This window comes from Phoenix dactylifera, chromosome 7 (genome assembly GCF_051530095.1).
Source record: "Phoenix dactylifera cultivar Ajwa chromosome 7, Ajwa_hap1_PhDact_Kaust_v1.1, whole genome shotgun sequence".
In the NCBI taxonomy this organism is placed as follows: domain Eukaryota; kingdom Viridiplantae; phylum Streptophyta; class Magnoliopsida; order Arecales; family Arecaceae; genus Phoenix; species Phoenix dactylifera.
Genome location: NC_143196.1, coordinates 22,790,300 through 22,817,500, shown reverse-complemented (window position 1 = coordinate 22,817,500; position 27,201 = coordinate 22,790,300). Strand labels below are relative to the sequence as shown.

The 27,201-nt window shown below is 48.6% G+C and overlaps 1 protein-coding gene across 5 annotated transcripts; it reads left to right on the top strand.

The window, feature by feature from the left end:
• Window positions 1–15,621: 15,621 nt before the first annotated feature.
• Window positions 15,622–22,717, top strand: LOC148702969 (patatin-like protein 2). 5 transcript variants are annotated; one of them, XM_089924330.1, is made up of 8 exons: window positions 15,625–16,449; window positions 19,534–19,638; window positions 19,798–19,979; window positions 20,132–20,318; window positions 21,023–21,184; window positions 21,270–21,572; window positions 21,684–21,862; window positions 21,959–22,717. In XM_089924330.1, exons 3-8 carry the CDS (start codon window positions 19,879–19,881, stop codon window positions 22,035–22,037), a joined length of 1,011 nt encoding a protein of 336 aa, XP_089780456.1. In that variant the 5' UTR covers window positions 15,625–16,449; window positions 19,534–19,638; window positions 19,798–19,878; the 3' UTR covers window positions 22,038–22,717. The 5 variants fall into 5 exon arrangements, with proteins under 5 accessions (XP_088557429.2, XP_088557427.2, XP_089780456.1 ...); XM_088701303.2 differs by having other exon boundaries at window positions 15,622–19,638; window positions 20,183–20,318; XM_088701301.2 differs by having other exon boundaries at window positions 15,622–19,638.
• The last annotated feature ends 4,484 nt before the right edge of the window (window positions 22,718–27,201 follow it).

Sequence of the window (27,201 nt, the reverse complement as noted above, 5' to 3'; positions counted from 1 at the left end):
CCCTCATCCCTTTGAGAGCCCTGACCCGAGCCTTCTTCTCCCTCTCCTCCCCCATCTCCTCCTTCTGCTATGGCCATCACCCATCTCAGTTGAGCTCCGCCACCTCGGATCTCCCTCGTTGGATTTTTCTTTGGGTTTCCCCTACTTCCACTATTCCGAGATCCATCATCTCGTCGAGAGCTCCGCCATCGCCGCCGCTAGCCGCCAAACCGAGCCACTCTCGGCTGAGATCCCTCCTCTCCACCACTCACCGGTGAGCTCTCCTGTCCCCAGTCCTTCTGTTCCAATACAACCCAAGCTGCTCTTCTTCCTCTGTTCCGGCCCCAAACCAAGATTATTCTTGGTTTCTCCATCTCACCGGTCCCCGAAGCGGTTGTCGACCGCCACTACAGCTGACTGGCTATCGACCGGACTACGGCCTCTGACCACCCAGACCTGGCCACCCTGTCGGCTTCTCCTTCCCTCTCTTCCTTCCCTTCCCTTCTTCCTCCTTGTCCATTGGGAAGAAGAAAGCCAACGTGGGCCGAGTTGGGCCGAGTTTGGGCCCTATTGGGTCGTGCCCACTATAGGCCAAACTTGGGCCCTATTGGGCTATGCCCATTATGGGCCACACTTGGGACCAGTTCAGCCATCTTAGGCCCTGTTGGGCCATGCACATTATGGGCCAAACTTGGGCCCAATTAAGCCATCTTAGGCCCTATTGTGCAATGCCCATTATGGGCCAAACTTAGGCCTAATTCAGCCATTTTAGGCCCTATTGGGACATACCCATTGTAGGCCAAGTTCGGGCCCTGTTCACTCTATTGGGTTGTGCCCATTGTGGGTCGAGTTCAAACCCTGTTGAGCCATGCCCATTGTGGACCAAGTTCGGATCCTATTAGGCTATGCCCATTGTAGGCCGAGTTCGGGTTGTATTCACCTTGGGCCTATTCATCTATTATGAGGTCGTGTCCAATAGTATTTTTGACTTTGCTTGGCTCTTAAATTAACAATAAAATTAATTATATTTTAATGATATTTAAACAGGTGAACCTTATCTGCCTATCTGAAGTAGGATTTTTAAAGTAAGGAGAGAAAAGTAACCTAATGCTTCAAAGTATATTTTCTAAAGTTTTGGTAAAATTAATAATTAATTGATTAAACTGTGATATTTAATTTTGTACTTAGTAAAATGGATCGAGCATATTAATAATTATTTTAAAATTATGTATGTGTTATAAAATTTGGAAAATTTTACTAGGCAAGTTATGTATTTTGTATGTATGTATTCTCAGCATGGCTATGATCTGGCCCCGCCAATGAGAATTATTCGTTGGCCCTGTCGACTTGTAATTTATAAGAAACTGGTTTCGACGCCGCACCACCGGTGATTAAATATGGTATTTGGACACTGTTACGGGGGAACTCAGCCACCATGCCCCACGTGACCGGCACGCGCGCCCAAGAAGACTACAGCTGCCCCTTGATCCAGTAACCCGACCCCGAGTCGGATATCTTCGGCTTCGCAGCCCGACCCCGAGTCGGCTGCCCCTTGATCCAGCAGTCCGACCCCGAGTCGGATATCTTCGGCTTCGCAGCCCGACCCCGAGTCGGCTGCCCCTTGATCCAGCAATCCGACCCCGAGTCGGCAATCTCTCGACAACGACAGGCTGTTCCCCTGAAGCACGCCGCGACCCTCTGCTCCACTACTCCCTGCAACGGTCGTATCCGGCGCTGCTCCACGATCTCCTGTAACAGCCGTACAAAGCGGAGCTCCACTACGCCCTGTCATGGCCGTACCCAGCGCTGCCCCACGACGCCCTGTAACGGCCATGTCAGTGGCAACTCCATCGTGCCACACGATGACCAACCCCCCAGAAGGACCCCCCAGCCTGGTATATATGCGGCTGGGGGGAGAAGGGGGGAGTAAGCAAGAACTTCCAGAGCATTCTCCTACTTGCTACTATTATCTCTCCTTCTCCTCCAATCTCCTCTGACTTGATCGTCGGAGGGCCTCCACTACCCCAGTGGTGGTGCGAGGCTTGCTTGCAGGTTTTCCGGTAGAAGGTGGAGCGCAATCAACACCAACCAAGGCAACTCAGACGGAATCCCGTTCACACCGCTGTGCCAATCGTTCTCGGTTTGGACCACCAGCAACAGTTGGCGCTAGAGGAAGGGCCGAATCTCAGAGCGATCGTAATGGCACGGCGAGGTGGTCGTGGAGCTTCCAATGCCTCCGGTCGCGGGGCCTCTCGCGCCTCCGGCCGGGAGGCCGCTGCGTCTCCAACACATTCTCAGCAACACTCCACCGTTCCACCCCCCATTCAGATGGTCGAAGCCGCTCAGTTCGACCAGTTAGCCCAGCAGGTTCGCACCCTCGCGGAGGCAGTGCAGAACCTGCAGGGTGTGATGTCTCGGGCGCCGCAGCGGGCCCAGGAGCCGCTGCTCCCTGAGCGCTCACCTGTCCTCCTCAACCCGCGCTCCTTCCTCTCCTATGGGGAGGAGCGCCGGCGCGAGGAAGATTCTCGAGCACGGTCCATTCTGCCGGGACCTTCCCATCGGAGCTGCGCGGGGTACGAGAGGCGGGCCCGGGCGCGTTCCCAGACCCCCCAGTCCTCAAGGAACCCGCGCTCCAGTCGGTCCCCCTCTCGGTGCACCTTGTCTCCCACTCATCGGTCGCGCTCCCTGGACCGGCGGGTGGACGATCTCCACCGACAACTCCAGGTCCTGAAGGGCCACTCCAAAGATTCCTTCGCCGACTTGGAGATCTCCTCCCAGCCGGCGCTTGCCTCGAGGATCCTGCGGACCCCGAATCCGCCGGGGTTTAAAATGCCGGCGATCGAGCCCTATGACGGGGCGGCGGACCCGCGGGATCACGTCGAGAGTTTCAGGACCCTTATGCTCCTCCACGGAGCATCGAATCCTCTCCTCTGCAAGGCCTTCCCGGCGACCCTCCGTGGCCCGGCAAGGGCGTGGTTCGCCGGCTTGGAGGCTAACTCAATCCAGTCCTTCGACCAGTTTACTCGCCTCTTCATCACCCATTTCGCCATCAGTAGCCGGCGGCGACTGGTCTCCGACTCCCTCTTTGATGTCCGGCAAAACGAGGGAGAAAGCTTGCGGGATTATCTTACCCGCTTCAACAAGGCTACGCTGGAAGTCCGGAACCTGAGCCAGGAAGTGGCTCTTTCAGCCCTGAAGCGTGGCTTCCGAAAGGGCAGACTCACCTTCTCCCTGGACAAACGCCTGCCGCGGAGCTTTCCGGAGCTGTTGTCCCGGGCGAACCAGTATGCGGACGCCGAGGAGGCGGCCGCCCACCGGAGCAAGGAGGCCGCCGAGATCCCTCCAAAGCTCGGGAAGAAAAGGCGAAAAAAGGCACGCCAGAGGAGGAGCCCGACGCCTCAACGTCGACGCAGAAGCCTGTCGCCGGCAAGGAACCACGGCGCCCTACGCCCTCGTTCTTCGCCCCGACGTTTCAACCGGTACACTCCTCTCCTGACTCCCCGGGCCCAGATCCTCATGGAAATCAAGGGGCGGGAGGACCTCCCGGTCACGAGACAGATGAAGAAGATTCCTGGGAGGAGGCCCTCTCGGGCGTACTGTGAGTACCACCGGGACCACGGCCACGACACCGAAGATTGCTTCCAGCTTCGGGACGAGATCGAGGCTCTCATCCGCCGAGGGCGTCTCGGTCGATATGTGAACGACCGACGTCCCCCCGCAGACCCGCGTCCGGCCGACCCGGCCCCTCAGGAGCCTCGGGAGCAGAATCGACCCGTCGCGGGCGTGATCCACACTATCACTGGGGGCTGCCCCCGGCCCGAGAGGAACGCAGGGGGCTCGACCGAAGCGTCAGGGGCAGCCGTCGCAAAGAGGCAGAGGGTCGGTAATGTAATCACTTTTTGTGATGAAGATGTAAAGGGGGTTCAGACCCCCCACGATGACGCCATGGTGATCTCCCTCACTATGGCAAACTATGATGTAAGGCGTGTTCTTGTGGATAGTGGAAGCTCAGCTGATATTTTGTTTTACGAGGCCTTCCAAAAGATGAGCTTGTCCAGACAATTGTTGCACAAAACATCCACCCCCCTCATAGGATTCACTGGTGACGCTATCTCGGCCGAAGGTGTCGTTGAGCTGCCTGTGACTGCGGGCGTTGCACCCGCAGAAGCCACGGTGCGGCTCGGGTTCTTGGTCGTCCGTGTTCCCTCGGCCTACAACGCTATCCTCGGACGACCCGGACTGAACGCCCTTCGCGCGGTGGTCTCTACGTACCACTTGCTCATGCGGTTCCCCACGGCGGCCGGGATTGGAGAGGTCCGAGGTGACCAACCGACCGCAAGGCAATGTTTCCTAGCAACTCTCAAAGGGAAGAAGCCCGTAGAAGCCTTAAGCGTCGAGTCCCTCGACGCCAGAGACGAGGTGGCCTTGCGGCACGGGGAGCCGGCCGAGGGTGTGATCGAAGTTCCCCTCGAGGAAGGTCGCCCTGACAGGACGATCCGGGTCGGCGCCAATCTCGACCTGGGAGCTCGGGCCCGGTTGGTGGAATTCCTCCGAGCCAATGTCGATGTGTTTGCCTGGTCGGCGGCCGATGTACCTGGGATCGACCCGGAGGTCATTTCTCACGCCCTCAACGTCGACCCGACCCACCGACAGTAAAACAGAAGAAGAGACACTGTGCCCCGGATCGGATCCGGGTGGTCGACCAGGAGGTAGACAAACTCTTGGAGGCAGGATTCATAAGGGAGGTGAGCTACCCCGAGTGGCTGGCAAATGTCGTACTTGTCCGGAAGGCGAGCGGGAAGTGGAGGATGTGCGTCGACTACACCGACCTGAACAAGGCGTGTCCCAAGGATAGCTTTCCGCTTCCGCGGATAGACCAACTGGTCGACGCGACTTCCGGATATCAGCTGCTGTCTTTCATGGACGCCTTCTCCGGCTACAACCAGATAATGATGGCTCCACAGGACGAGGAGAAAACTGCCTTTATAACAGACCGGGGGCTGTACTGTTACAAGGTAATGCCCTTCGGTCTAAAGAATGCTGGCGCCACTTACCAGCGCCTCGTCAACAAAATCTTCAAAGAGCAAATCGGCCGGAACATGGAGGTGTACGTGGACGATATGCTGGTGAAGAGCCGCCATGCAGACCAGCACATCGCGGATCTGGAGGAGACTTTCGCCACCTTGCGGAAGTTTTGCATGAAGCTGAACCCAGCGAAGTGCGCCTTTGGCGCTTCGGCCGGGAGGTTCCTCGGTTTCATTGTCAACCAGCGGGGGATCGAAGCCAACCCGGACAAAATCAAGGCCATCCAAGATATGTCCCCTCCGACCAAAGTGAAGGAGGTTCAGGAGCTCGCTGGGAGGGTCGCCGCGCTCGGACGATTTGTGGCAAAATCGGCCGAACGCTGCCAACCTTTCTTCAAGGTGTTGAAACGCCCGAAAGACTTCCTTTGGACGGCCGAATGTCAAGCAGCATTCGACCAGCTCAAGGAATACTTGGCGCCTCCTCCCCTGCTGTCCAAGCCGCAAGAAGGGGAGATGCTCTACCTCTATCTGGCGGTCTCCCCAACCGCAGTCAGTGCGGTACTGGTTCGGAAAGAGGCAAAGCTCCAGAAGCCTGTGTACTACATCAGCCGGGTCCTACGGGATGCCGAGACGCGGTATACGAAGGCTGAAAAGATCGCCTTCGCGCTGCTGACCGCGACCAGGAGGCTTCGCCCCTATTTCCAGGCCCATTCTGTCACCCTCTTGACCGATCAACCGCTGCGGCAGATCCTCAGCAATCCTGAGAATGCGGGACGGCTGGTGAAGTGGGCAGTAGAACTTGGTGAGTTCGACATCCGCTACCAGCCCCGACCCGCCATCAAGGCCCAGGTGCTCGCGGATTTCCTCGCTGAGTGCACGGTGCAGGAGGCGGAACCTAGGTCGCCGGAAACACCCAGCCTCGACCTCCCGATTTGGACGCTTCACATCGATGGATCGTCGAACCCCGAAGGTGGAGGGGCCGGGCTGGTCCTTACCAGTCCTGATGGAGTGATAGCCGAGTATGCCTTGAGGTTCGGATTTCCAGTGACCAACAACGAGGCGGAGTATGAGGTCCTAGTCACGGGACTCAAACTCACCAAGGAACTCGGCATCCGGCGCCTGAAGGTCTTCACCGACTCCCAGCTGGTGATCGGGCAGGTCCGTGGGGAGTTCGAGGCTCGGAACCCGACCATGCAGAATTACGTCCGGAAGGTGCAAGCACTCATTTCCGACCTCGGCAGTGTCGACATCCAGCAGGTCCCGAGAAGTGAAAATGCCAGGGCCGACAGGTTGTCCCGCTTAGTGGGCGCAGACGCGCACAACTTGTCGAGGGCGATCTACCTGGAGACCCTGGATGCCCCGAGCATCGGCGAGGCTGGAGCGGTGATGGCGGTTGATCCGGAGCCGTCTTGGATGGACCCGCTTGTCGCCTACCTCGCCGAAGGGATCCTCCCTGAAGACGAAGATCAAGCTCGGCGACTTGTTATGAAGTCCGCCCACTACGTACTCTATGAAGGGAGGCTGTATCGGACCTCGTTCACCGCCCCCCTCTTAAAGTGCCTCTGCCCCTCGGAAGCGGCCTACGTCCTCGGCGAAGTCCACGAAGGCGTTTGCGGATCACACTTGGGGGCTAGGTCCTTGGCGCACAAGATCATGAGGCAAGGCTATTATTGGCCTACCTTGTTGGAGGACTCAAAGGATCATGTACGGAAATGCGACGCCTGCCAGCGCCACGCCAACGTCCAGAGAGTCCCTTCTGTCCCCTTGGCACCAATCACTGCACCCTGGCCCTTCGCCCAGTGGGGAATGGATATCCTCGGACCATTCCCCGTCGCTTCAGCTCAGCGGAAATTTTTGATTGTTGCAATCGACTACTTCACCAAGTGGGTGGAGGCAGAGCCGCTGGCCACTATCACGGAGGCGCAAGTCCGGAAGTTCGTGAAGAAGAACATCATTGTCCGATTTGGGGTACCTCGGGTCCTCATCTCGGATAATGGTCGACAGTTCGACAACAAGCATTTCCGTGACTTCTGCGAGGAGTTCGGGATCGAGCATCGGTTCACATCTGTGTCGCATCCCCAAACCAACGGCGAGGCCGAGGTCATAAATCGGACAATCCTCCAAGGAATCAAAGTGCGAATCGGTCGGACGGGGCAAGCTTGGGTCGAAGAACTCGAGAATGTCCTTTGGGCGTATCGGACCACGCATCGGACCCCTACCGGGGAGACGCCTTTCAGCCTAACCTATGGCACGGAAGCCGTTGTCCCCGTGGAGCTCGGACTCCCCTCACCTCGGGTGGCCGCGCACCGACCCGAGGCCAATTCGGAGCAACTCCGAGGGAACCTGGATCTCTTGGAAGAAGCGAGGAAAATGGCGCAGGTTCGGATGGCGATGTATCAGCGGAGGGTGGCCCGATATTACAACTCCAAGGTCCGACCGAAGCTTTTCAGAATCGGAGATCTGGTGCTAAGGCGAGCTAAAGCATCTCAACCTGCGGAAGGTGGGAAGCTAGCGCCAAATTGGGAAGGCCCGTATAGGGTTCGCTGGGTAAACCGACCTGGCTCCTACCAGTTGGAGGCCCTAGATGGTCGAGAAATTCCAAGGAGCTGGAATTCCGCTAACCTGCGGATGTATTACCAGTAGAACGACAATGCCAGAAAGACAGTTCAAAAATGTATAACACTTTTCATTTCAATAATTTCTGGTTACAATGGCGTGCTCGTATGATTACAAGGAATTCCCAGAGGAGAATTAGGGTGTAAAAAAAGTAAAGAAGAGGTGAAGACTCCGAGGAGCTGAAGATCTGGGATCCCGAAACCTCCATCTGAAGCGGCTGCAATCCCGCCGGAAGTGGGTGCTTCCAACCGGAGGCCCCATCGGCGTCTCACAAAAAAGACGAAGAGCCGGCGCGGATGAAGAAGAAGTGGACGAAGGAGAAGTCCACACTGCTCCTACCCAGAGGCGCCATCCACGCCTCACGAAAAAGACGAGGAGCCGCCGCAGAAGAAGCTCCCGCTGCCTCCAGGGGAACGCCACCTCCAAGGGATATTCCGGTCCTCCCCAGTGTTAGGGGAGAGAAGGAATACAAGGGAGAAGAGCATATGGAGGCGCGGTCCCGGATCAAGCGTCTGGTGCGGAGCTCAATCGGGAGGCCGAACTTCAAGGAGGGGAGACGTGATCCCGGATGAAACGCCTAGAGCGGAGTTCCGCCGGGGAGAACCTCCTTGTTGATCCCAGATGAAACGGCTAGTTGGCGGAAGTCGCGAAGGGCGCGCCTCCCGTTCCTTCGATAGGGGTCTCTCAACTATGCGCCGGAGAGGAGGCCCACGATCCATGGCAATCTGAACAGCTCCGGCTTGGCAGGCTCCATCGCACCTGCACCTATATTTATAGCCAAACTGCGGCCCCCCGGTCGTTCCGATGCGGGTGGCTCCAATAAAGGCGGGCGCATTGAATCCGGGGCCGATCCGGCTCTCGAGGCGTATCTTCCCGCGATTTCCTAAGCGTCATTCTCCTTAATCGCATTCTTTGTGCATGACACTCCGGGTGGCCTGTACCCCTAGGTCCACGTATCTCCGCTCGCGCCCAGGCCGCATCCGCCTCGAAGAACGCGCGTATCGCGGCCGCTTAACTGACACTCCTCGCAAGCAGCAACTGGCGATCCGATTTCCCAGGTAACCCCTCAATTAGCATTTAATGCCCATCTGGTGTTCCCCAGGCAACGCTTGGAGAGGAGGAGAAACACGATCGCAGCTGGCCACGGAGAAATTCCGTCGGGCGGCAAGCGACAGGCGCACGACCAGCGAGCGGAATTTCCCGAGGCTCGGCCCTCGGATGCCAGGCTAACCCGATGATCATCCCGGGAGCAGACTAGCCTGAAGCCCCGACCGGTCGCCTCGGCTTGCGCCAGCCCTGGCCGACCAACGAGCGGAATTTCCCGAGACTCGGCCCTCGGATGCCAGGCTAACCCGATGATCATCCCGGGAGCAGACTAGCCTGAAGCCCCGACCGGTCGCCTCGGCTTGCGCCAGCCTTGGCCGACCAACGAGCGGAATTTCCCGAGGCTCGGCCCTCAGATGCCAGGCTAACCCGATGATCATCCCGGGAGCAGACTAGCCTGAAGCCCCGACCGGTCGCCTCGGCTTGCGCCAGCCTTGGCCGACCAACGAGCGGAATTTCCCGAGGCTCGGCCCTCGGATGCCAGGCTAACCCGATGATCATCCCGGGAGCAGACTAGCCTGAAGCCCCGACCGGTCGCCTCGGCTTGCGCCAGCCTTGGCCGACCAACGAGCGGAATTTCCCGAGGCTCGGCCCTCGGATGACAGGCTAACCCGATGATCATCCCGGGAGCAGACTAGCCTGAAGCCCCGACCGGTCGCCTCGGCTTGCGCCAGCCCTGGCCGACCAACGAGCGGAATTTCCCGAGGCTCGGCCCTCGGATGCCAGGCTAACCCGATGATCATCCCGGGAGCAGACTAGCCTGAAGCCCCGACCGGTCGCCTCGGCTTGCGCCAGCCCTGGCCGACCAACGAGCGGAATTTTCCGAGGCTCGGCCCTCGGATGCCAGGCTAACCCGATGATCATCCCGGGAGCAGACTAGCCTGAAGCCCCGACCGGTCGCCTCGGCTTGCGCCAGCCTTGGCCGACCAACGAGCGGAATTTTCCGAGGCTCGGCCCTCGGATGCCAGGCTAACCCGATGATCATCCCGGGAGCAGACTAGCCTGAAGCCCCGACCGGTCGCCTCGGCTTGCGCCAGCCTTGGCCGACCAACGAGCGGAATTTCCTGAGGCCTAACCCTCGGACGCCTGGCCTAGCGCCGGAAGAATTCCCTGAGGCCTAACCCTCGGATGCCTGGCTTAGCGCCGGAAGAATTTCCTGAGGCCTAACCCTCGGATGCCTGGCTTAGCGCCGGAAGAATTTCCTGAGGCCTAACCCTCGGATGCCTGGCTTAGCGCCGGAAGAATTTCCTGAGGCCTAACCCTCGGATGCCTGGCTTAGCACCGGAAGAATTTCCTGAGGCCTAACCCTCGGATGCCTGGCTTAGTGCCGGAAGAATTTCCTGAGGCCTAACCCTCGGATGCCTGGCTTAGCGCCGGAAGAATTTCCTGAGGGCTAACCCTCGGATGCCTGGCTTAGTGCCGGAAGAATTTCCTGAGGCCTAACCCTCGGATGCCTGGCTTAGTGCCGGAAGAATTTCCTGAGGCCTAACCCTCAGATACCTGGCCTAGCACCAGAAGAATTTCAAGAGTCGGGAGTCAGCGAGACGCTACCAAGAGTTAGAAAGAAGAAGGACGAAAGTGAAATGAAGAAACTCTATTTGCATTAACTTTCATTGTTTCAGGGCCGAGACCCGTACAACTTGGCAAAACGCCAACACACAAAGAAAAGTACAGAGGGTCAGCTTGGAGGAACCCCCGGGTCGGGAACGCCCGGCACGTCTGCAAGGGGTAGGGAGACGGTTGGAGAATCAACAGGCAATGGCGCCGGAGGGGAGTCGAGAAGGGAGATCCCACTCAGGTCAATTTCGGGGTACTTAGCCGACACCCTTGCTAGGCCTTCCTCGAAGCCTAAGACAAAGGAGTCGGACCCCGCGTCCGACATGTCACGGACGAACTCGTCAGACTGACGATAGGCCTGTACCACCCCCGACATGTCACGGGTGAACTCGGCGGACTGACGATAAGCCTGTACCGCCTGACGTCCGATCTCCGCACTCTTCTCGGCCAGCGCCGCCTCTGCTCGCTCCATAATCTGAGCTTTTGCCTCCAAGACCTTCGCCACAATCCGGTCATCCGCCTCGGAGGAGACCCTCAGCAGATCAGCCTGGGCCTCCTTGTGCTTCGCCTCGGCAGCGATGCGAGCAGCCTCAGCCTCCTCCAGGCGCGAATGAAGCTCCTGGTCGCTCGCGCGGGACTTCTCCAAGGCCGACTCCAATTCGCCCAGCTTGGCTTCAAGAGACCGGGTCCGGTTGCGGGCGTTGTCGGCTGACCGCTGGGCCTTCTCCCACCTCTCCCGGTAGTCGGCAGCCTTCCGGGACTGCTTCTCGGCCCGCTCCTCCGCCTTCTTGATCTCGCCCTCGAGACCCGAGGCAACCTTGAGTTGCTCCCGAGCCTCCAACAGTTGCTTCTCGAGGGTGGCGAAGCCGAGTGCCCGCTCTTCGGCCACCTGGAGCCTCGTCTCGAGGTCCCTGGTCGTCCTCCCCGCCGCAGCCTGACCTCCCTCCTCTACTGCCTTCAGTTGGCTCTCGGCCCTCGCCAGAAGCCTCGCCTGTTCCTCGTAGCACTCCTCCAGGCGGATCATGTACTGGGCGAGCTAAGAGATAGGAAAAACGAGGGCGTCAGGCGGGGATCAACAGAGCCTATAAATGATGAAAGCGACCAAAAGAACACTCACCGACATGAGACAGACGCAGCTGGCAGCCCCAACGTCAGGGACCCTCATCTCCCGGACCCGCCTGCGGTCCTTCTCCAGCAGCACCGTCTCGATGAGGTTTCGGGCGCCGGCGAAAGTGAAGGCCGACCCCGACTTCTCCCCGGAGTCGGACGGTGGTTCTGCAGCCTTACCCTTACCCATCGCTTGGGGAAGAGTCATGCTGACCATGCTCGGGGCGGGGACCGCCCCTGAAATTGACAGGGTCCCGCTCGGCCGGGGCCTCGGCGCGTCCCTCCTCGTATCATCCGGAGCCGACCGAGTCGAATGCTGGGCTGGGGACCGATCACGTCCAACCCGTCCATCCCGGGCGCGCCCGGGTGATGCCTCCGGAGAAACGGTAGTCTCGGCGTCGGAGGGCTGATACAGCATCAACTGCCGGTCCGTGCCCGCGGCGTCCCCCTGATCGGCGGGTCCGGACCCGTCTGTCGGTGTCGGAGTCGCCTGCCGGCGGGACTTCTTCGCCGGTGGGGCCCCGCTCGGAGGAGCTCGTTTCTTCCTCCGGACTGCTTCCAGTAGGGACGTCCTACCAACAGCCGTTGCCTTGTCCGACCGCATGACGTCGTCGATCTCTGCAAAAAGGACGAGGTGGTCGGAGGTTGAGAAACTGAAGGAAAGAACGAGACGAAAGAGGAGAAAGGAGCTAAAAAAGAAATGGTGGCGGGCTCACGGTCAGCGGGGACCGAGCTCAGACCGACGTTCACCAAGGTATCCTCGGAAATAAGGCGAGCCACCGGGGGGAGCCGGCCCTCGGCAACCAACTCCTTCAAGACGGCGACGCCATCGGATTCCTCCCTCGACAACTTCGATAGGCCAATCGGGGACTTCATCGGCGTCTCCCAGGTTGCCCTGATTCCCCAAGAGGGATCTGCGTCAACGAAAAAGAAGCGCCCCTTCCAGCCGTGAATGGAGGTAGGAGCCTCCTTGACGAGGCCGCACCCTCGCCGCGCCGCAAAGCACCACCACCCTTTATCCTGGGGGTGGCTGCTCAGGCCGTAGCATTCCCAAAAGACATTCAGGGTGGCAGGAACCTCGTGCATGCGGCAGAGAACCTGAAAGGCCGTCAGGGCGCGCCATGAGTTCGGCACCAGTTGCGTCGGCGCCACTCTTAAACCCCGAAGCACCTGAACGACTAAGTCCTAGGGGGGAAAGCGGAACCCGGCCTGAAGAATGCCCTCATTGATGGCAACCTTCCCTGGAGGAGGATGGGACATCCTCTCCTCAGGCCCCGGGAGTGTAACATTGCAGGCCTCGGGAAGGTGGTATCGAGCCACGAACCTATCTAGGTCTTCGGCGACCAACTCCGACTTAATGCGGTCTGCTCTCACTTCGCCCATCCCTAATGGCCAGTGAATCTACGGTCAGGACAGGGTCAAGAAGGGGGAAAGGACCGGAACGACTGGAGTACACTAATACAAAAGGAGAGTATGGAGAGCCCTAAATTAAAGAATGGGGCAACTCACCGGAAGAGAAGGAAGAACGGCTCCGAGAGCGTCAAAGGAGGAGCAAGCGAACAGTCCGACGGCGATGATGGCAGCGCAAAGGAGAAACTCGAAGATGTCTGTAAAGAGAAAGGCGGACGAAGGAGGACCCCCGGTTAAATAGGCGGAAAGGTGGGTGACGCCTCGGTGACGCCAGAGGACGCCTGGCTGTCGAAGGGTCGCTCGCGCCCCAAAGGCGAATCGACGCCATTAAGGAAGGATGTCCGCCGAAATCCTCAGACTGCCAGGTCAGCAACAACCGCCATACGCCATAAAGAAGGCGGGGAGCTCGAAGCGCGCGCGCCTCTCCGAGGGATGGCGGCAATCTCGAAGCATCACTTCCTTCACCCGTTCCCCTTCTGGTTCCAGGCTCGGAAGTGGGGGGCTACTGTTACGGGGGAACTCAGCCACCATGCCCCACGTGACCGGCACGCGCGCCCAAGAAGACTACAGCTGCCCCTTGATCCAGTAACCCGACCCCGAGTCGGATATCTTCGGCTTCGCAGCCCGACCCCGAGTCGGCTGCCCCTTGATCCAGCAGTCCGACCCCGAGTCGGATATCTTCGGTTTCGCAGCCCGACCCCGAGTCGGCTGCCCCTTGATCCAGCAATCCGACCCCGAGTCGGCAATCTCTCGACAACGACAGGCTGTTCCCCTGAAGCACGCCGCGACCCTCTGCTCCACTACTCCCTGCAACGGTCGTATCCGGCGCTGCTCCACGATCTCCTGTAACAGCCGTACAAAGCGGAGCTCCACTATGCCCTGTCATGGCCGTACCCAGCACTGCCCCACGACGCCCTGTAACGGCCATGTCAGTGGCAACTCCATCGTGCCACACGATGACCAACCCCCCAGAAGGACCCCCCAGCCTGGTATATATGTGGCTGGGGGGAGAAGGGGGGGAGTAAGCAAGAACTTCCAGAGCATTCTCCTACTTGCTACTATTATCTCTCCTTCTCCTCCAATCTCCTCTGACTTGATCGTCGGAGGGCCCCCACTACCCCAGTGGTGGTGCGAGGCTTGCTTGCAGGTTTTCCGGTGGAAGGTGGAGCGCAATCAACACCAACCAAGGCAACTCAGACGGAATCCCATTCACACCGCTGTGCCAATCGTTCTCGGTTTGGACCACCAGCAACAGACACCATTGCCACCGGTGGTTAATAATAACGGTTTTTGGCACTTTGTACGACCCATGTCACTAAGTTACATAGCAATAGCTTATTGATGTTGAGATTCTAATACAATTTTTATGAAAATACTTAATAAATTTTAAAAAATATATTTATTTTTGATTTATTTTTCAGTCATTATTTTATATTTTAATTAAATATTTGACATGCTTTGACCCCACTCTGAGGTATTATGTTGCTCACTGAGAATACATACATACAAAACAGATTTTTCATAATTTATCAGTCACATTTTTCAGATTTCATAATATATACATAATTTTAAAATAATTATTAACATGCCTGCCCGTTCTACTAAGTACAAAACAAAATATCAGAATTTAATCAACTAATTATTATTTTGTCAAATAATTTAGAAAATACACTTTGAAGTATTAGGTTACCTCTTTTCGTTTTAAATCCCACTTTAGGCAGACGTGTCAGATACACCTTTTTAATATCATTAAAATATTATAAATTTTAATATAATTTGAAAAGTCATAAATGAATACTACGGTCTAATGCCCCCAGATCAAGTTAGTTGGGTGATAGTGCCCAACTGCTCAGGTCAGTCTGAGCTAGGAGGATTCAATGGGTTAAATAAAGGTAAATCTAGTTGGGACTAAAGTAATGGTTGGTCAACTGCCGAGGTACCGAGTAGTTCGGGGTTTTTAAATTGAGTCAACTTGGATCCGAGCTACAAGAAGAACATGGCTTATACTATGATCCCCAAGCTTGTCTAGAGGAAGAAAAAGGAGGAGAGGGAATCTCAGCTCGGGTTTGAATTTAGTTTGATCCTAGTATTAGGCTCGGTCCGAGTGGTTTGGATCAACCATTAAGGGAAAGGTCTAGATCTAGTCAGAATATGGGCTTGCTGAGAAGAGACACATGATTTAAGGCTAGTTAAGCTTTTGGGCCTGATCCATCCAGTTACGTTCAATTATAAACTTGGCCTATTTAGTTCGATTTGACCAAAATAAGAAAAGAGAAATTTTGCCCGAGTCGACCTGGATCAATCAATGTATCTAGTCCAAAATGAACGGACTCGGCCTACAATAGATAAGCAGAGCCCAAAATCACTGATCAAAGCCCAAAATAAACACAACCCACAATGGGTGAACAAGGCCCAAAATAAATACGGTCCACAATGGACACGTCCCACAATAGATGAACAAGGCCCAAATGAATATGACCCACAATGGACACGGCCCCAATAGGGTGAACAGGAACCGAACTCGGCCCACAATGGACACGACCCAACATGGTGAACAGGGCCACCACGACCCAAAAGGTACACGACCTACAATAGACATGACCCAACAGAATAAACAGGGCCCGAACTAGGCCCACGATGGATATGCCCAACGAGGCCCAAAATGACTGAACTGGGCCCAAATTTGGCCCATAATATGCGCGGCCCAATAGAGCCTAAAATGGCTGAATTGGGCTAAGTTTGGCCCATAATGGCAATGCCAAGCAGGCCCAGTGAACCGGGCCGAATTGGATGAACATGGCCCAATGACGGCCCAAATGATGTTTTTCATCCCGTGAACTAGGAAGCAGGGAGGAAGGGGAAGAGAAGGAAGAGAGAGAGGTGATGCCGGAAGGTCCGGCATTGTGGAGCCGGCGACGGAAGCGGCGGCGACCGCGGTGGCGTCCGGCGGAAGTGGCAAATGGCCGACGGTGGAAGAAGACCGAGAGCATTCTCGGTTTGGTCCAGAATAGATTATCTAAGAAAAGAAAAGTAAGGAGAAGGGGAGCTCACCGGCGAGTCGACGGAGGGGAGGATCTCGGCCGAGGGTGGCTCGATCCGGCGGTCAAGCGGCGGCGGCGGCTGCGCTTCCGGCGACGAGGGGAAATCAAAGAAAACAGGGCACTCGGACGGCATAGAGGGAGAAGAGGGAGTTTTGGGCGGCGGTTCTCGGTCGGGATGGCACGCCCGCCACCGGAGAAGGAGGAGGAGGGAGGTGAAGGCGCGGCGGTGGATCGATGGCAGAGGGAGGGGAGTTTTTATAGAGGTTTCCGAATGGGGTTGTGGCTCGTTCACCGCCGTGATTCCCACGGAGGTTGAGCACGATCGGCGGCCGTTCCTAGCGGCCTCGGGGCTGCCGCGGAACGGCCGCGGCGCCTCCGCCCCATCTCGCCCGAGGAAGGCGGAGCAGGCGATCGCGATCCCCTGTTCCGCTTCTGTTTTGGGCCAAGGGCTGGAGTCGGCTGGGGCTGCCGACTTCAGCCCATTCGGGCCCAATTCTCACATTGCTAGTAGCCTTCTCTTCGATTGGACGAGTGCCTGTGTTCTTGTGATCTCCACTTGTAACTGAACGCTACTGCATCAGCATCAACAGAATGCTCTTTTCCATTTTCAGGTTGGTGTCCTAATTGTGCACATTCAGCTATCACACTTGCGCTATTATCAACTGCAAGATTATCCCGCTTCCAAAATAACATTATGCTCTGAAACTAGCTCAACACTAATGATTTCAGTAGTAGAAAAATGTGCTTTAACATATTCTTTTTGATGAACTTGATTAGATACATGAGTCTGAACATTTTCTATTTCATGAACTTGGACAAATCACCATTTTTGGGAAGGTAATGCTGAGATTTCTATCTTTTCCTCATTGAAAAATTAACTACTTCTCTAACCAACAGATTAGGTTGGAAGACTCCTTGTTGAGATGGTATGGTCATTGTAGAATGAAGATGAAAGAGAAACACATGCTCTGGTAACATACTGATAGTGTAGAATTAAAACGAATACAGATCCAATGTTGTTTAATAAGGAAAGAAAATACCCATGTTGAATGATCTTATTTGTAAAATAATCAGCAGAGATCGGAATTGAGTTATATAGATGCAGATACCGACCAGATGATTTTAGCTTTGCCTGTCACTTGAATGAATCGATGTCCATAGGTCAGTGTTATCAGGCATCACCAATGAAACGGAGAGTATTCAATAAACAACATTAACGCATTGTCATATCTTTGATCATATACTAATCAGATTTTTTGACTCTTTGAGTTTGGTTATTACTCTAGAATATTTCAACTGAAGTATATTTGTTTCTTCAGAGTTTATAAGCTTTGTTTGTTCATAGATGCATTCAATTTTATGCTTGCATTCATTTAGATATCTCAAGACAGTTTTAGATTCAAAGACTCTCCTTGGAGTCTAAATGTCACCCAATGCACCACATTAAGGAATCTATGCTGAGGAAACTACTAGAAGCACTACAAGGCAGAAGAGTGTGAATCTGTAATACCGAGGGGCCACATATTGAAGGTGCCAATGAAGATGCCAAAATAAATAAATAAATAAAAAAAAGTTGAATGCTGTGATAACCTGGAAAAAAAAAACCACCTCTTGAACTAACAGACAGTTAATAAGTACATTATATATTGATAAGAATGCAGAGGGCATGCTACTTACAAGTGGATCCTTGAACTTGCAGAACCTTTTGAGAAGAAAAATGTTTTTGTTCTGCTTTAGTATCAAATAGTAGCTAATATTATGATTGTTGTGGAAATAAAGGGGCCTGGACTTAGTCCCACATCGACTAAATAGCGGAGAGATCTGTTCCTTAAATGGAGGTGGGCTACCTCTTTCTCTTCAGAGACGCTTTTTGCGGGAAAAAACCATATGTTGGGAAGAGACTATGAAATCCCCTTCAAAACAGACAATACTTCTGAGGAGAAGCAGTCGCTTCCGCTATTTAGACTGGTGGGGACGAGGTCGGAGGGCGGCAGATCCCTCCGTAGCGCTGGACACGTGGGCCGGAGGCCGATCTCCCTTGACCTTATTACTGGTGGCCCATACAGGTCCCCTTGACCCCGGCACAGACCTCCCCACTGGGGGGGCTATGTTATGAGAATAAAGAGGCCTAGACTTAGTCCCATATCGACTAAATAGTGAAAAGATTTATTCCTTAAATGGAGGGGGTCTACCCCTTTCTCTTCAGAGGCGCCTTTTGCGGGGCAAAACCGTGCGTTGGGAAGAGACTATAAAACCTCCTTCAAAGCGGACAATACCTTTAAGGAGAAGCAGTCGCTTCCGCTATTTAGACTGGTGGGGACGAGGTCGAAGGGCGGCAGATCCCCCCGTAGCGCTGGACACGCGGGCCGGAGGCCGATCTCCCTTGACCTCATCAATGTTGATGTTTCTTACCTAGTTTGTTGTATTCAGGGTGTACAGCAAGATAATTTGGTCCAAGTCTTTCTTCATATACAAATTTACTCTGACAAACAACATAATAATATAAATTTAAAATCTGAGAATAGAAGTTCATCAGCTAATCACTGACATGTGAAGAAAAAAGCAAAAGACAATGCTGATTTAGTTGAAAAATAGCAAGAGAAAAGGTCTGCACATACGAGGGACAACATTTTCTACTGACATGTGTCACTCCATTGAGACTTTGTGTATTAATCATTCATTGTTCATCAGTAGCTTTGTGCTATCTATAATCAACGACATGTCTATAGGTTTTCTAAAGATAAATTAACTGCTACATTCTGTTTTGAGTCCTCTTTCCTTTGTTATGTACTGTTTAGTGAGTTTGAGGAAAGTGATATATAAGTCACTTAACTGGATTATTATCATTTCAATAGTATTTTTTTTTTCTTTTGCTCAACGTGATTTTTAAACCGATTCTTTGATAGGTCTACCAAACTAAAATATTTGTGGTGATAATGTTCTCTCGTCTTTTTTCCTGAAAAAATTGAAAAATTACGACCATATCTCTTTCATTGTAATAATCCAGTGTCAATTCATTTAGGATTCTTTTTCCTTCTATGCTCACATGGGCGGCATCGAAATGCATATTTATGTTGAATCATATACAATATGATGCCTAGACACATTAATTTGTTCTTGTGTGCCCGACGCTAAATCAATGTTCCAAATTTGAATATTCTAACCAGTGTGAAACAAGAATATCTGGAGATCCGAACGCTTAAGTGTCTATCTCATCACCCTCCTAAATGCTTTTTCTGGAATGCTAACTTGATCTTCCTTGGTCAACAAAAGATAGATTAACAGCAATTCAAACTAAGGTCATGCAATCCACCTAACTTCCAATGTAATGTTTCCTACCTACAAGTCTCTGGTGACATCTTACACTGTACCTTAATTAAGAACATTTTGGAAGTGGATGAGGTATGGTCATAATGATAGATTGGCGGCCGACGACCACACGCTTATACGAAAAGCCGTCAAATTCTTGAGGCAGCCATGGAGGTCATAGTTGATAGTTTAGTTGGACCAGAACTCCAGAAGTATGACTGATGAATTATTCTTCTATAAAAGCACATTCTGATATGCAGAATTCTATCAGTACATAATTGAAAGTTCTTAGAGGCACACTGTTTTTGTTGAGAATTTCCATCCTAATTCATACTTACAAAGTAGTCTTGATGGAAAAATCAAAATCCAACATCAATCTAATACAGGCCCCAACGTATGGGAATCTGATAACCATTCTAAGCATTGATGGAGGAGGAATTAGAGGAATTATTCCTGCTGTCATCCTCAGCTTCTTAGAATTGGAACTTCAGGTATGATGTACTTCGAGATGCAATAGAAGTACTTGCCTTGATTCTCCATTGGATGTTTCAGCTTGTTTAGACATTTAAATTAGGTCACATCTGTTATTACTGTTTCTGTTTCTTCCTTACAACTATGACTGAAGAGGCCTTTTTCATTGATTTGTGCAGAAACTTGATGGTGAGGATGCAAGGATTGCCGACTATTTTGATGTGATTGCAGGAACGAGCACCGGTGGTCTTGTGACAGCAATGTTGACTGCACCAGATGAAGATAATCGCCCACTGTTTGCAGCAAAAGACATAGAATCCTTCTACCTAGCAGAAAGCCCAAAAATATTTCCACAATATGGGTAAGTATGATTATGACAAATGATTAGTAAAGATATTTCCACCCAATCTTTTCTTTAGCAATTGATAAAAATTTCCAGTTAATACTTCATAAATTTCGGGTTCAAATTCCACTTCTGACAAAAAAGAAACCTTCATAAATTTCTTATTTTAGAGGAATTTTGGCTCCAATAATGCGAATGGTTAGAGCTCTATGGGGTCCCAGGTACAACGGAAAATATCTTCATAAACTTATCAGGGAAAATCTGGGAAGCATGCGACTGCACCAAACCTTAACTAACGTGGTTATTCCAACTTTTGACATCAAGCGGCTCCACCCTACCATTTTCTCCAGCTATGAGGTGCGATCCTTCTTTAATCCTGTATATCTTATTTTCTCCATCTACATTTCCATGCTTCTGCTTACAGCACAGAGGACGACAGATACTAATATATGATTGGGAGCTAAAAGTGTAAATCATCTGACTGTGACATGGTAGCTGAAGGGGTCCATCCCCTTCTTTCCCTTCAAAAAATAGCTGAAAAAATTCATGGCAGAAAGCAGATGAAATTTTGTGAATATTTCTTTAACCTGATGTGGACTCTGTAATCATCAGGCCAAAAGAGAGTTAAGATGCAAAGTCAAAAAGAAGCCACAGTTGCCCTGTAAATATAAGAAGAATTCATATAAGGTTAAAGTAATAGGGATTTACTATTGACTATATATTTTATTCTAGAGAACTTCATGAACCCTGAAATGGGCTAAAACTGTCACATACTTAGCTTTTCGTAGCAAATCAGATTTAGCAGTGTTATTTAAAATATATTAGTTGCTCTTTTGATATCAACAATCATAATGACCAGTATATATATAACTGCCAAACTCCAAAGTGCTTGAAGGGTAGCTGACAATGTGCATATCTTGCTTTCCATCTGTAGGTTAGATAAAAAGTTCAGAACAAAATGAGAAAAGCTAGGCCAACTGATAACAAAGTAGATAAGCCCTATCTCTTATCATTTTGGTCGGTTATCCATTAATCTTATGTATCCAGCTGAAATTTTGCAGGTGAAGCGTAAGAGCATTCTGAATGCACAGCTCTCGGACATCTGCATTGGAACTACTGCAGCACCCACGTACCTCCCAGCCCATTACTTTGAAACCAAGGATGCCAAAGGGAACGTGAGAGAGTTCCACCTTATTGATGGAGGAGTTGCTGCTAATAATCCAGTATGTACGCATCAAACCATGATGATGAAATTTGATTATGATTTATGGATTGATGATGCTAAGCTCTCTAATTGTGAACTTTCAGGCATTGATTGCGATTCGAGAAGTAACGAAGGAGGTGCACAAAGGGAACCCAGATTACTTCCCCTACAGACCTATGGACTGTCGCAAACTTCTACTTATATCATTAGGAACCGGTTCAGCAAAGGTTGAAGAAAGGTACACAGCAAAACGTGCTAGCAAATGGGGAGTTCTGGGGTGGTTGCTGAGTGGCGGATCCACGCCATTGGTGGATGTGTTTATGCAATCAAGTGCTGATATGGTTGACATACACATTTCAGTGGTCTTTCAGGCCCTCCGGTCTGAATCAAATTATCTTCGGATTGAGGTATGAACATGTGATCAGGAAAGCATTAAAAAAAAGAAAAAAAAAACTGGTGGCTTGTTTTGTTATAAATGAAGCCTTATATGTCATGGTTTCTCTTGAATGGAAACGTAGGATGATACTTTGAACGGGACTGTATCTTCTGTTGATGTCTCCACGAAGGACAACTTACAGGATCTCGTTAAGAGGGGTGAGCAGTTGTTGAAGAAACCAGTCTCAAGGGTGAACCTGGAGACTGGTGTGTTTGAAACAGTAGGGAATGGAGAAGGAACAAACAAAGATGCTCTTAGAAGGTAGAGAGAATCATTTCTGTTTTGTTGCTACCTTCTTTTAACAATTTAGATTTGTGACAAAAAGATTAGTTGAACTTAATTGGTGTATATTCGCAGGTTTGCTAAACTCCTTTCACATGAAAGAGGACTCCGTGAGTCAAGATCCCCGCATGTGAAAATGCCCAGAAAACATTAATGTGCGTCGCTCGGTGTAACTCCATGAAATTTTTCCTTTCTTGACGGGAGAAGAAGCCAATTGTACACTGTATGCAAGCAATATACGAATTCATATATGGTGGATGAAGTTAATTCATGCAATTCAAGAAATAATAGCATTGCGACACTGTAGGCAAATTTGCCAGAAGGAAAGTTCTGTAGATTAGTACATTTTAAAAAGGCAATATAATTCATTCATTCTATTCTAAAAGTCCTGTGTAAGTATTAATGATTGTTTTGGTGAAGCTGGACTCTCTCTCTCTCTCTCTCTCACTCACTCTCACTCTCTCTCACTCATATGCGTTTGAGGTGAAGACCTAAACTCCATGGAAGATACAAATTAAAAGCTCTCTCTTGATTTAACCAATTAAATGAATATAGACATATAATCAGGCTAGCTAAAAAAGGTGTCCGTATGTAAAATATTCAATTTTCTGAAATGTAATGAGTTTGCAATACAAAACAATTTAACACTCCTTGGAGGTTAAGAAATGCAAGTTTGACAACTATATCACTTGGGTAATATTGGTTTGGTTCTCTGTATTGCTAACGAAGTTGTCAAAAAGAAGAACAAAGAATCGATAGAATATGCCTTGATGAAGAGATCTTCAAAATAAAAAAGAAAAAGATAGAAGAAAACCAAGTATCTTGAGAATCAAATCCAAATATGAGAAGGAAATTATTGGTCTTCTTAGCTTCAAATGAAATGTGCAGAAGATATACATGTCAACTGTTTCATGCAAAACTAACTCGGTCTAGAAAACCAAATAGCACTTGAAGATTATCAGGACAACTGCTTGATGAATGCAAGTAATTGAAAAGCTTGCACAAAGATCCTAAAATTAATACAGATGGTTCCTTCTACATTATGTTCACATCTTAATTTTCTGATTTTTTTTTTTTAATACAGAAAGAAGTAATCTGCAGATTACGTTTAACAGCGTAAGGCTGAAAGCTAAAACCTAATTATGAAATTTACCGTCGTATATAGTGGATTACTTATCCCAATTTTAAATATGCAGTGGATAAATCATTATCTCTTTGGTGTTAGATTTTGCTATGCTATTAAATCTGTAACAACCTAGAACCTCATCCAAAAAGACTAGCCAGAAGGTAATTTTTGAGTTTCTTAGTCATGTATAAATACCCATGATCTTTTCGGCGAATAATCAAAATGGGATTAAACGTATGCCCGCACGGATCTTCACATACTCCCCCCATTCAAGCCCTGACGTCCTCATCAGTCTACGGGTTTAAATCCATTCAAATCTAATCACAAGTACCACGATCGGCACGTGGTCAGCTTCCATGAACTCGTGTTGCAATGTTCTATAGTCCACATAAATTATGAGCCGAGTTTGCTCTAATACTATTATTGTCATATTTCAGATCCGGAATATGACATAGCCGTGCCACTGAGGGATATAGCCCACAAGAACATGAAAAAAACATTACTTTTAGCTTTCAAATCTATCACAACAAAATATAACAATTAAATATCTAATTTCATTATCCATTAAATAAAACTAATGTTGGTTCAAAGCATCTAAATCCAACATCAATATCCAAATCCTTCACCTTCAACAATCAGAAAATTATTAGCTACCAATTTATGGTTAATGCTAAAATTCTTCTAAAAAAATGCTAAGCTTGCTAGCGCGAACTCCAAGCCTAGACTAACGTTCGTCCCTACTAATTCTATTTGTCTGGAGAGAGAAAAAAATAAAAATAGAGGTATATGAGTGACACAGCGTAGTAAGTAAATATTTTACTACCTTACTGGATCAAGCATAAGTTTTTCATGTCAATGCATCATTTAAGAAAAATAGCAGATATTTCAAAATTAGCATTTCATAATACAATATATTAAAAATAGGTCATAAAGCAAATCATGCATGAATAAATCATCAATCTTTATAAACATAGTGCCAAATTTATATAGTAATTAAATTCGTAAATCGTTCTTCATGTCATGCAATTTTATCATGGATCAAAATATTACTCACAGATATTCATGCTATGATCACTATAACCCATAACAGGGCTATTTTCGTAATCGACAAGATATCATAGTTTATATTCTTTACCAATTTTAACCCATTAGTAGAGGGTTGTTTTCGTTGGATGCTAGCTCCAAGGTATCGATTGACCTCCATTTCTAGAGCCAGCCATAGCAATCTAAGAGTCTTTAGAAAACTTATATTTCCACAAACATGGAAGAGGTAATAAAGCATATTTCCACAAGCATATCTTAAGATGGAAGAGGTATGCACTCCTTATTATTTTTCAAATGATCATATTTTTTGTGTATAAAATTTGCTTGTAGAAATATATGTTTTTCTTAAAATTATGGACAAGCGTATGTGTTATGAAAAACATGTTTTATTATGAAAAATAGTTTTATGAATATTTTGATAAAAATACTTTCATTATGAAATATGAATCTGATCATGCTATTTAGTATTTTTCACCTATTTATATGTATATTTTAAGAAAAAGATGTAAGTTTTTCAAAGGTTCTCATATTGCTATAACCACCTCTAAAAATAGGGGTCAATCGACACCTTAGAGCTAGCATCTAACGAAAACGATTCTCTGCCAACGGATTAAAGTTGATAACGAATATGAACGATGATATTTTATCAATTATGAAAATGGCCCTTTCATGGGTTATAATGACCATAGCAGAAATATCTGTGAGCAATGTTTTGATCCATGATAGGATTACATGACTTGAAGAATGATTTACAAATTTATATGTAATATAAACTTGGCACTATGATTATTAAAGATGGATGCTTTGTTAATGCATGATTTGCTTTATGACCTGTTTTTAATATACTGTATTATGAAATGCTTATTTAGAAATATCTGTTATTTTTCATAAATAATGCATTGACATGGAAAACTTATGCTTGATCTAGTAAGGTAGTGAAAGATTTACTTACTGAGTTGTGTCGCTCATATAGATCTATTTTTATTTTTTTCTCTCTAAGCAAATAAAATCAGTAGAGACGAAGGTTGGTTCAGGCTTAGAATTCGTGCTAGAAAGCTTGGCAATTTTGTAAAAGAATTTTAGTACTGACCATAAATTTGCAGGTAATGATTTTCTGAATATTGAGGGTAATGTGTTTGGGTATTGATGTTGGATTTAGACGTTTTGAACAAATATTGATTTTATTTAATAGATGATAAAATTAGACATTTAATTGTTATATTTTGTTGTGATGGATTTGAAAGCTAAAAGTAATGTTAGCTTCATATTTTCGTGGGCTGTACCTATCAGTGGCACGGCCATGTCATATTCCGGATCTGAGGTATAACAAAATCAACATATGATTTATTTATTGATGATAATAAATTTTTGGAAAATCATATTCTAGATAAACAAAAATTTAGAAGACAAGAATTTGCTAGGTAAAGTCATTATGGTTGTTTCCTGGTTTACTTTTTGTATGCTTTAGGTTTAACTGTAGATTAAATTTATAGAAGTAGTGGTATTCAGATATTTCAGTACGTTACCATTCTCCATCTTAAAAGAAAATTAGGAAACACTATTAGATCACTTGACTATATATGAACAAGTACCTTCACTATAGAAAAAGTCAGTTTTACCGATGCTTTTTACAAGCGCCAGCAATTTTCAATTTAGTGCCAAAATTGTCCACGCTTTTAAAAAGCGTAGACAATAGACGACACTAATGAGCGTCGTCATAGTCTTTGCTCCAGGGCAACACTTATATGCATCATTGAAAACCAAATTTCCAATAAAACCATCGGCCGCCCCCCTATTATATCACTTGACTGTGAACAAGTTTCTTCCATACTAAATTTTACCATTAATAAAGTGTAGAGATCAAAACCCACATAAAGGTACGTATACTTGTTAAGTTTCAGCTTAGCAACGTCATTAAGTATGCTTCGTATGATGTTTATTGTTCTGAAGGCCTAATATAATCAAATAAAAAGGCTTCTTTCAATTGTAATTTGTATTTATGCCCTCATTTGGAATCATTCTTAATTCTTCTTCGGTCAACTATTGAAAGATTTTAAAATTCAGCGCAACAAAGCCACCTAACAATCAATATCGTTTCTCTCACCAACAATTCTCTAAAAGAGCTAATCCAACTATTCTATTCTATGCAATGAATCATGATACGTCCCGTTTTTTTTTGGTACAAATCATGATACGTACGTACTTTGACGAGCCACCTTCACGTATTAAATCATTCAACGGAGGCATGCCATATGACCACATGCTGATTTCAAATTATCGAAGTACGATGTTGGACTAGCACTCCAAAGAAGAATATTAGGAACGTCTCATGTATGCCCAAGTCTATTTAAACATCTACCTTCTCATGTATGCCGAAGTCTATTTAAACTTCTACCTATCCCTACTTGGATCACTTAAAACTTTTGTGTCCCCAAAGTAGTTCCCTTATTGTTGATCAGCAACAGCTCAACAATCATGCAAAAATCAAAATCCATCAGTCAGATACAGGCCCCAACCTATGGAAACGTAATCACTATTCTCAGCATTGATGGAGGAGGAATTAAAGGAATCATTCCTGCAACTATTCTTACATCTCTAGAATCAGAACTTCAGGTGCTCATAGATAATTTTATTAAATCTCCAGTTTCCTAGAAATTAAGATACACCTAATAATTAGACAATTGTTGCTGATTCATCATTTCTTTCTTCTTTTCTACTTTCCTTGTTTCTTAGATCTAGTTATCCATTTGTTATGCTAGTGTTAGATTTTAGACAGTTTTCCTAATTTTTTCTCCAGTTTTTCTGTTTTATGATTATATTTTTCTAGTTTAAAAAATCTTATATATGCCAAAGATACTTCTATGATATTCATAGATCAGTCGAACATGTTTTAAAGATCATCTTTTTCAAGCAGGAATTTTTCCTTATTAAAAATTGAGAACATTTCTAATTTTTCTAACTTCCGGTCAAAGTTTTTCTTAATGTCCTCTTTGTTACATAAGCATATTTTGAACAGTGTCAAAACAAAAATTAGTGCTCAGTAGATTATCTTCATGTTAAGAGTAAGTAGCTCATATTAAGTGGTATACTTATTTGAGTGGTACATGGGATATATTTATCTTTGGAATAATTATGTAGTGTTTTATTC

Bases quoted from the DNA above. Each gene is read 5' to 3' on its own strand.
- LOC148702969 (XM_088701301.2), top strand. From the start codon at position 19,498: ATGGAAAAATCAAAATCCAACATCAATCTAATACAGGCCCCAACGTAT. The intron at 20,319-21,022 runs GTGCGATCCTTC...GAAATTTTGCAG, and splicing joins CCATTTTCTCCAGCTATGAG to GTGAAGCGTAAGAGCATTCT. The intron at 21,185-21,269 runs GTATGTACGCAT...GTGAACTTTCAG, and splicing joins GAGTTGCTGCTAATAATCCA to GCATTGATTGCGATTCGAGA.